The sequence below is a fragment of the Empidonax traillii genome, unplaced genomic scaffold, assembly GCF_003031625.1.
Source record: "Empidonax traillii isolate 1590-97213 ecotype Southwest subspecies unplaced genomic scaffold, ASM303162v1 scaffold920:size239203, whole genome shotgun sequence".
NCBI classification, from domain to species: Eukaryota; Metazoa; Chordata; class Aves; order Passeriformes; family Tyrannidae; genus Empidonax; species Empidonax traillii.
Window position 1 is genome coordinate 229,152 of NW_020956113.1, and position 10,052 is coordinate 239,203.

The 10,052-nt window shown below is 49.2% G+C and overlaps 1 protein-coding gene across 1 annotated transcript in view; it reads left to right on the forward strand.

Moving 5' to 3' along the window:
- CACNB4 (calcium voltage-gated channel auxiliary subunit beta 4) overlaps positions 1–8,958 on the forward strand; it is a gene marked incomplete at its 3' end in the record, with an annotated part of 53,329 nt that extends 44,371 nt beyond the window's left edge. Inside the window, exons 3-10 of the mRNA XM_027902919.1 lie at positions 962–1,081; positions 1,372–1,494; positions 3,905–4,035; positions 4,800–4,876; positions 5,191–5,210; positions 5,320–5,400; positions 6,805–6,863; positions 8,849–8,958. Coding sequence (XP_027758720.1) covers positions 962–1,081; positions 1,372–1,494; positions 3,905–4,035; positions 4,800–4,876; positions 5,191–5,210; positions 5,320–5,400; positions 6,805–6,863; positions 8,849–8,958 — 721 coding nt within the window. The remainder of the gene's footprint in view (positions 1–961; positions 1,082–1,371; positions 1,495–3,904; positions 4,036–4,799; positions 4,877–5,190; positions 5,211–5,319; positions 5,401–6,804; positions 6,864–8,848) is intronic.
- Positions 8,959–10,052: the final 1,094 nt, after the last annotated feature.

Consider the following 10,052-nt stretch of genomic DNA (forward strand, 5'->3'; position numbering starts at 1 on the left):
GTTTTTTTGTATCTCTATGGCTGAGGAGTTCCCTGGTCTCTGCTACATCCCAAAGGAAGCAGAAGGAAAAGCAGGATCAAAATCACAGCTGCGGGTGAGCTCCTGTCAGGCAAATCCTGCTCTTGGCATGAGGAAATCTGCCCAGGCCAGGTTAGGAGTGTGGAATGTGGAGAGCTCCTCAGTGGTTCACTGCCAGGAATCTTCTGATGGATATGCAGTCACATCAGTGGATATGGATCCGCAGCAAAGGCTGTGGATTCACAGCAGTATTTAAGAATATTTTGCTTTACGTGGAGAGTAAGAATATCGACTCACACTGCCCAGACTGTGCTGGAGGATGTAAATCAATCTGAGGGGAGGACATCGTGGTGCAGAACAGCCCTCCTGGAGCTACAGACTGTGCAGCTCTGTGTTGGGCTCACCAGGAGTAAACATTCCCTGGTTTACAAGGTTAAAGCCCTTCCCCTGTTGAGTAGCCTTTAATAATGTAATTTTTGCCTCTTTTTCCCCCTGGAAGCCCAGGACAAAGCTCAGTGGGAGTGGGGGCAGAGCATTTCCACAGTGGAGTGTGTTTATGGGGAGGGATGACTCAAACCAAGCCTTCTGATACCTTAATTACATCTGAGGTGACCTAACCCTTGGCTATCCCGAGTCTGAGGCTGCCAAACAGGATTTAAATGTTACAAAGACTCCTGGGCAGTGCCCACAGCTGAGCTGGATTTCCCTGTGTCAGTAGGGAAGTGAAGGGAGAGGTTTCTCGTGGGATTTTTGCCTTGGCCTTAGTGCACCTGATGGGCAAAGCCAGGTTGTTTCTCTGCTGAATTCTGCAGGTTTTATAGGTGTAAAACCCACCCAAAGAGATGAACACACAGATATTTTAAGGGGATTTTTTGGAATGTGGCTGGGGAAGGGGGTTCTGTTCGTTCCCTGTGCTTTCTTGGTGACCTGGCTTTCCTTTCAGGGCTCAGCAGATTCGTACACGAGCAGACCCTCGGACTCTGATGTCTCTTTGGAAGAGGACAGGGAAGCAATCCGCCAGGAAAGGGAGCAGCAGGCAGCCATCCAGCTTGAGAGGGCCAAGGTGTGTCCTGTTCAGCTGTAAGAGCTGATTTCTGTGCCCCCTGAGCCTGTCCCTGGGGTTACAACCTGCGACAGGGCCGCTCCTTTGGAACAGTTTGGCGGTTGAGCCAAGCTGGGAACGGATGAAAATATTCTCTCTAAATGGGGGTATTCTCCAACGAGCTTGTGGGGAATCACTGGGGCTGAATTTTTATGGCTTTACCAACACCCTCTGCTGCATTTCTTGCAGCTGGGTAGCGTTGCTGACTGAGTGATCAGTCTGCAGTGGTTGTGTTGTGTTTCCCTCTGCAGTCCAAACCGGTAGCGTTTGCTGTGAAGACCAACGTGAGTTACTGTGGAGCTCTGGATGAAGATGTCCCTGTGCCAAGCACTGCCATCTCTTTCGATGCCAAGGACTTCCTGCACATCAAAGAGGTAAAACCAGGAGCTAGGAAAAAAAGGATCTGAGCCAGAGTGGGTTAACACACCATCCCAGAGGTGAGAGGAGGCAGGAGAGCACGGCACAGCCAGTGCTGGTGCTTCAGTGCAGGTCCAGCTCCCTGGGGTGGTGATCCTGCACTCGGTATGGCCAGCCTGTTGGATTTCCATGGCACAGGAAGGAAATAACTCCCTTTAACATTCTGGGTTCAGGTTCTTTCCATCAGGGGAGGTCTGTGGTGGATCAGGGATCGTGCAGCAGAAAGGGCTCCCAGTGATCACAGAGTGGAGCAGCACCAGGTCACACCAGGTCTTCATAAAGCACCAGATGGGCTTGTGAGGGAGAAAGGAAGACTTAGAATAACACATTAAGAAAACACTGAAGAGGACAGATACAAAAATAAGGGAAAAAATGGGAATAAATGGGCCCTGAGTATGGCTTTGGTAGAGAAAATTGCATTTTATTGCACGCTGAGCATATTTTCTGCAATTTTTCATTTGAATTGAGCCCTCCAAATTTGCATAACCCCCTGTTGTGCTGTAGATTGGTACCCAGGCTTGCAGCTTGCAGAAGCACTTCTTCATCTCTGCATTCTGGGGTTATTTTAGGGTGTTCAGTGCTCAGCTGCCTCTTTCTTTGAGCGTGTGCTCGTCATCACTTCAGAGCACTGAGCTCCCTCAGGCTGAGCCCACCTGCTCCTGCCCCTCCAGAGGCACCCAGTGGGGCTGGAGCAGGGAATTGCTTTGCAGAGGGGCACAGGAGAGGCACTCGAATGCCCTGAGCCTGTTTTTGATGCTTGGCCAGGGCCACCTTTAGCGCCAGGGCGCTGATGGGTTTTAAGTGCTAAGCCCTTATCGCTCTGCCCTGTCCGTTCTCCCAGACAAGAGTCCCAAATCCGTGTCTTGGCACTCCCTGAGTTGTCCTCTGAGCTCTAAATACCCAGGATCACATTGTCACTAAGCTGTAAACCAGCTGGCTTACTGGTGTTTGTCAGCTCTGCCGAGGGTTTAGCTTTATTTCCTTTGTTAACACTCCCAACCTTCAGCCTGCCCAGAGCCGTGGCTGCAGCTCAGTCGGATTTGGGGAATGGTGGGAAAAGGCTTTGCAGGATTCGTTTTCTCAGCGATCTGGCAGGGCCTGATTGGATTAGAACAATGGTTCCAGGTTTTGGAACGATGCTAAAAACTGGTTACAGAGTCAGGTCACCCTGTGCCGGGGTGGAACAGCAGCAGCCACCGAGGAGCTGCTATTTTGGGGACGTGTCCTGGATGTCTCATCTGCCTCCAAGACTATACATTATGTGCTTACTTAAAAGATGAAGTGGCGACAATTCCTGACAAAGCAGGAGGAATCATGGGCCTGGCAACCAATGGGAGGGCGTGTGGGCCTCCCACACGCTGAGTAACATATGGGAGGGAATGACCTAATGCAGATCCCATGTTCTCACTGCATCCCTGGCTCCTCTGTGGATCAGACACTCTCAGCATAACCACGGAGTCCCAGACTGGTTTGGGTTGGAAGAGACCTTAAAACCACCCAGTTCCAACCCCGACACCTTCCACTAGCCCAGCTTGCTCCAGCCTGGCCTTGGACACTTGCAGGGATGGGGAGTGCACAACCTCTCCGTGATTTCCAGCAGCAGAATGTTGGGTCCTGAAGGGTTGGTGTGGTTTACAGGCTGTAAATAGTTCTGTGGACTTAACACACTTGAAATGAAGCTTTGCTTCCTGACACTGTTCTCCGAGATGAAGAACAGACAGTGAAAGAGTTGGGATGATAAAACAAGGGAATCTCTTGCACAAATAACACCCACAGCAGGACAGGTTTCCAAGGTGAGGGTGTGAGGACTGCCCTTCCCTTGGCTGTGGATGTAATAGGTGTGTGTATGGGTTAATGTCTGTGTATGCAGGGGTTAATAAAAAGCAAATTAATGTCTCCAAGATGCTGAGGCCCCGTGTTTCAGTCACCATCAGGCCCTGCTGTGCCTTGACAAGGGGGACATGGGATTCCTGTGTCTGTGCAAGAGCTTAAGTGCTTGAAAACAAGAGCCAGGGGCCGTGCTCATTGTTAGGAGAGATGCCTGTGATGGCTCTGATAGCTCTTGGCTCCGGGCTTGCAAACAAAACCCCCTCTCTCGTGCTGCTTTTAATGAGCCAGCTGAGAGAAGCCCTGATTCCTGGGAGCACTGAGGGGCCCGGCGAAACATTAACACACCCCAAGGTTTGCAGATAGTTTTGTGCCACAGCTCTGCCCCAGCAGCCACCACAAATCCTTTGCCACACGAGCTCCACCAGGACGAGGCTTTTCACCTTTGCATCGTTAGAGCTGAGGGCCGGACTGTCAGCAGTGCAGGAGAACCCCACCCAGTTCCCAAGGGCTGACAACAGTGAATGACCTGTGTTGCAGAAATACAACAACGACTGGTGGATAGGGCGGCTGGTGAAGGAGGGCTGCGAGATCGGCTTCATCCCCAGCCCCCTGCGGCTGGAGAACATCCGCATCCAGCAGGAGCAGAAGAGGGGCCGCTTCCATGGAGGGTGAGGGGACTGCAAAGCCATCAGAACCTCCCAGATGCTTCCAGTGCACGGCTGGGGGTGGGATTCCCACTGGGAATGGGTGTTTGCAGGGACCAGACCTGGGGGATACTGATGGGGAGAGGCAGGAAGAGCTGGGCTTGGCTTCAGGAAAGAGCAGCAGTTCAGTGTGGGGGGTACTGACAGCAGTTCCTCAGAATTTTGTGTCCCCATGCCCAGCTCAGTGCTCAAAGACTCCCAGATTTTTCCCCCCAGCTTTTCTTAAGGTTGGGGCTTTTTTTCTTCCCTTTTTTCCCCCCCCATTCTCTCCATTTCAGCCCAAACCACCCTTTTCAAAGTTGATGACTTTTTTCATTCAGCTTCCTTTCATCCTTCACCTCCCAGCCTGAGCCTTCTGTGGCCCCACCCTGCCAGAGCTGGAGACTGCAAATCCCTGGGAAAATATAAACTGGGGCAGGGAGGGAAATGTTTTCAGAAGGGCTGAACAGTATCAACTGTGCTCCTCCCAAATCGCTTTCGTGGTTTTTGAAATAACTTCAGAGGGTCTCCGTGGGCAGGGAGAGGATTACCTGGTTCAGCGGGGCACTCCTGGATTTGCATGACAAAATTCAGAGTTGTATTTAAAATAACCAGTTGATCTTTGAGCACCTTTGTTAGGCAGAGATCTGTGTTACATCGGGATTCCTGGGGGGGGGGGCAGTTCCTCCCCAAAACCTCCCACATTTGCACCTCTGGGTGCCTTCACGGGGCTCTTTCTGCTCCCGCAGGAAATCCAGTGGGAATTCCTCTTCAAGCCTTGGAGAGATGGTTTCTGGCACGTTTCGGGCCACACCCACTGCCACAGGTGAGACCAAATGTCATTGAGGGGAGCTCTTGGTGTTCTGTTTTCAAAACCACCCAGGAAAAATGCAGGTTTTTCCCCTTAGCTGAGGGATTGAAGATGTTTACCAGCAAAGGGGGAGGAAAACAGTTATTTCTGGCCATGTAGGAGTTGTTGAGGGGCTGGGAAAAACCTTGGGAAGAGTGGCAGCTGTCCCAGAAGGGACTGAGGGACCAGTTTAGCCAGGGGGACCAAAGGGAGGGAATTCCCAGTGCATGGACAGAGAGGTTTCTGTTGGCACCGGGGTGTTTTAACCGAGTTCTATTTTGATCTTCCAGCAAAACAGAAACAGAAAGTGGTAAGTAGTGCTTTTGCTTTCATTTTATATCATTCTGACCCATAATTCCCAGGATTTTCTTACGGATCTCGCTGGATAAATGATCTGAAGGGTTGTTTTCCTCTTCCAGACGGAGCACATTCCCCCCTATGACGTAGTGCCATCGATGAGACCTGTTGTCTTGGTGGGTCCATCACTCAAAGGCTATGAGGTACTTGCCATGAATTAATGTTTTATTGTCTGCAATCTTCCTCAGTAACTCAGGGTGTGGGCCAGTGCCGCTGTTGGGTGATAGTTCAGAGTGATCTTCGCTTCAGTAATTATCCAGAATGTTCTGTAAGCACCAAGAGCTTTACTTTGAGCCTGCCCTGCACATCCACTCTTCCCAGTGCACTTATTCTTGATTAAACCAGAGTTAGGAAAAGAGAATTGAATTGGCAGGAGATTTCCTGGGAGCTTCCTGGCTGTTCTTTTTTTTCACTTTAGCAGTATTTCAGATATATTTGCAAAGAAACTTTACCCCTCCTAAAGGACCTGCCACCGTTCCACGTGGCAGTGGGCAGGGTGACACCAGGCCACCCGTTTTTTGGGCTGCCGCAGATTCAAGTGAGCATTTCCCACGTGCCAAGTGAGCAGTTGGGTGAACTCCCCCATCTGTGAGTGTTGTGCTGAACCAGGAGCTAAGTGAACATCAAAGCAAAGCTGCACTTCATTAAAGCTTAATGTTGGGGGTGCCTCATAGGATATTGTTAAACGCGCTGGAATGGCTCTTTTTTGGAAGATTACAGTGTGGTACAACTATTGGAGTAATGCAGGGTTGTTATACTGAGGGGGGATTTATCAGAATCTTCGAAGGTGCAAGTTCAGCAAAGCAGGAACTGCATGTTCTTTGCTGCCTTGGAATTTTATGGTGAAGTTCTTTGACAGGAGTAAAGTCCATCTGTGCTGCACCACAGATCGATTTGCCTCTCAAGTCTGAGGCTGTTTGATAATAAAAACCTCCTCAAATATCTGAAATACTCAATATTCAAACATTTGAAATACTCAATATTCAAACACCTGAAATACTCAATATTCAAACTCCTGAAATACTCAGTATTCAAACATTTGAAATACTCAATATTCAAACCTTTGAAATACTCAATATTCAAACACCTGAAATACTCAATATTCAAACACCTGAAATACTCAATATTCAAACACCTGAAATAGTCAATATTCAAACCTTTGAAATACTCAATATTCAAACTCCTGAAATACTCAATATTCAAACCTTTGAAATACTCAATATTCAAACTCCTGAAATACTCAATATTCAAACATTTCCATTCTGCCTTTTTCCCCTGAAAGCAAACGATGCTAAACACGACATCTTGAACATATAAATTAGTATAAATGTTAACGCAGAATATTAATTCAGATTACAAACAGTGGTCTGCCTAAGAGAACGGCCAGTGCAGGGCAGGAGCAGACAGGGGTGATTGCTGCCCATCAGAGGTGCTGATTGTTTGGCCATGTCCTTACCTTCTACTCACCTCTTTCCTTCCTTTTCCTTCCTTCTCCCTGCTTTTCCTCGCTGTCCTCCCCCCCTGTGCCCCCTCCTGCCCCTGCCAAGGTGACAGACATGATGCAGAAAGCTCTCTTTGACTTCCTGAAGCACAGGTTTGATGGCAGGTGAGGAACACTGCCCTGCTCGTGCTGCTTGGCCCACGTGTGACTAACATCGCAGGGGTTTATTTTTTCATTTCTGATGCATGTTCCAAGCTGATTTACTGCCCTTTTTCTCACCACTGGGGAGTGCAACACAACTGATGTGGTGCTGCCAGTGCACTTGTCTCCATTTCTGCTGTGCCTGGGGAAGGATTTCATGGTTTAACACAGTAATTCCCTTCCAGTAGCTCACCAAGACCTGAGAAAAATCAGCTCTTAGATATTCTCTATTTAAACCTTTGCTTTGACTGCTCAGAGTAGGCAAAAGCACCAGAAAAGGCGGTTTGAAAAGGAAATGCTGAGAAATGGAGAAAAATAAGGGGGTCAGGAGCTAAAAAATTATAAGGAGGGTTTGTTCTCAGCTGGAGCACAGGGAATATTTCCTGGGGAGCTGGGAGGAGCATCATTTGGATTTCTCTGCCAGGAGCACAGCCTTGCCCGTGGCATCTCTGCCTTTTCCCTGGGTAGGTGTCTGCTGCATCTTTGGGATGTTCTGCCCTTCCTTCTTCCCAGTTAATTCAGGATATTTTGACTGGGAGAAGGAGCTTACACTGCTCTAGCCAGTACATATAACACTGAGTCAGATCAGAAATACCTAAACCAGGGGCACTGGGATGGGGAAAATCACGTGCAGAAGAGCTGGAGCAGGACTGATGGATTTTGGGGAGCTGAACTGATCCACAGACAGCTCAGACAAAACGTTTAATGATCAACCCCTGTGCAAAACAATCCCCTCTCCTGGCCTGTTTGGAGCTGCCCAGCTGAAGTGGTTTTCTGGGAATCCTAATTCCATTAGCAGTATTGGCAGCAGGATCAGGTGGGCTGTGGGGTTTCAGCACTGGCAGGGTAAGTGCCATCAGCAAACTGACACCATTGATTTTCGCTCTGAGGAACTTCCAAAAAGCTGCTTCTTGCTCCTCCTGCCAACTTTTATGGCTTTGTGGTCTTTCTCCTCCCTCCCCCCCCCCTCCCTTTTCTGTTTCTTTCTTTCCATCTCTTCTGCAGTTTTGTGACAGGTCCATGTTCCCAAGAAAGGAACTGACTGTCCAAGGAGAAGCCTTTCAGGAGGCTGCAGTGGGACTTGGCTCCCTCCCCACCTCCGAATTCCCTGTGCTTTGCCAGCTCCTTCCTTTGTAACTGCAGCCTCCTCTTCTGCCCAGGGAACCAAAGGCCCCCAATCCGTTAATTCCTCCCATTTCTATTTTAAATTCATTTATACTTTCGGCCCCTGCTGTATTTTCTGGCAGTGCATTTATTTATGAATTATTTAGAAAAATACTTGTGCCTCTTTTGAACCCTCCATGTGATGATTTCACTCAGAGCTGCAGGAATCTCAGGTTTGGTGGGAAAGCTGCTGGTCATTCCCTTGCTTGCTTTCTTTTCATTATTCCTGGCTCTTTGGCTCATCCCAAAGGAGCCAACCCATCCTAAATGGATTTGATGTGAAGGGAGAGTGTGGTCTTTGTTTGACAACATTTGGACTTGTCAGTTCAAGGAAATCTGAACCAGCTCCAGTAAATCCAGTAGGACAAGTGAAAATTCACCTTCCTGCAGTGGAGGAGGTGCAGGGTAGTTAAACTGTAGTTGAAGCAGTGCAGGGAGCTGTGGTTTAACTTCCTTTTCTCTGGTTCATCCACGTCAGACTCGTGGAACTCGTAACATTCATGGCACCGTGGAAGTCCACGGAGGAGAGGAGTGAGCTGGGAGGAGGGAAGTTAATTAATGCACTAAGGGTGGCAGACACTGCATCCCAGAGTCTCCAATGGCTCAGGGAAGGGAAGATCCCTCACAGTTCCACAGCACTCCAGCTGTTCTGCAGTGATGACATAACCCAGCTGGAAAACATCTCTGAGGGGTGTTTGGTTGGGTTTGCCCTTTGGGATGGGGCGTGGCTGCAAATCCTGCAGATCTGACGCTGCGCCTGTGCTGTGTGCGTGTCCCTGTGCCAGGATATCCATCACCAGAGTGACAGCTGACATCTCCCTGGCCAAGAGGTCTGTGCTCAACAACCCCAGCAAGAGGGCCATCATCGAGCGCTCCAACACCCGCTCCAGCCTGGGTGAGGCACCGGCACACGGGGAATTCTGGCTGGGGGTACAGCCTTTGGGTTCACAGGAGGATGGGAGGGACCCCAAGGACCACCCAGTCCAACCCCTGGCCCTGCACAGACACCCCAACAATCCCCCCCTGTGCCCCAGAGGATCATCCCAACCCTCCTGCAGCTCTGGCAGCCTTGGGGCTGTGCCCACTGCCCTGGGGAGCCTGTTCAGTGCCAACCACCCTCTGGGGGAAGAACCTTTCCCTGAGATCCACCCTGAGCCTGCCCTGGCACAGCTCCAGCCATTCCCTGGGGGCTGTCCCTGCCCTGGCACAGCTCCAGCCATTCCCAAGATGCCCTCAGTTCTGCAATTTAAACGTGTGCACAGCATTTTACTGGATAATCCCCAGTTGGCCTCCCAGCACCTTCTCCCTGTGCTTTTAATTCCACATCACAGGGGGCCAAAGAGCTTTCCCTCATCCAGCCAAGGAAAAGTGTCATTCCCGACCCTGGGACCAGTTTGGGGTGTTATGGTGAACATCTCCAGCTTCATTTTGCTGTTCAGCCGTGAGGTTTTGGCTCTTCCCCCTCTCCATGCTGGATGAATTTTGATATGGACTCGATGATCTTGGGGGTCTTTTCCAACGTCAGTGATTCTCTGATGGGATGATTCCATGATTATTTCCTGCACACAGGTGGAAATTCGTGTGGTGTGTTTTTAAATAATACCCTGTCAATTATTTCACATAAGAGGGGGTTTTGTGGTTATAGAATTAGGAGGTTTCCTTTTCACAGAGACCCTTCTTTAAGTTAAGTCAGAGTTATAATATCAGAGCAAAAAAAAAAGTTGTAAGGAATATCCAAACACTTGCTGATTAAAATAAAAAAATCTTGTGACTCCCAAGCTGTTTAGCAGATTTGGAAAATGTGCTATTTAGTGTTAGTAGATATTTAATTGCACCCAACATTTAAGACACTGATGTTATAAAGGAACGTGGCACATCTGTGCTTTCAGGCAGCAGAATTGTCTCAGAGGTAACATTTATTTTTAAAATGCCTTGAGTAACAGGTTATTTTATGGAAGTGGCTTAAATTCCCCTACAGACTCCACGCAA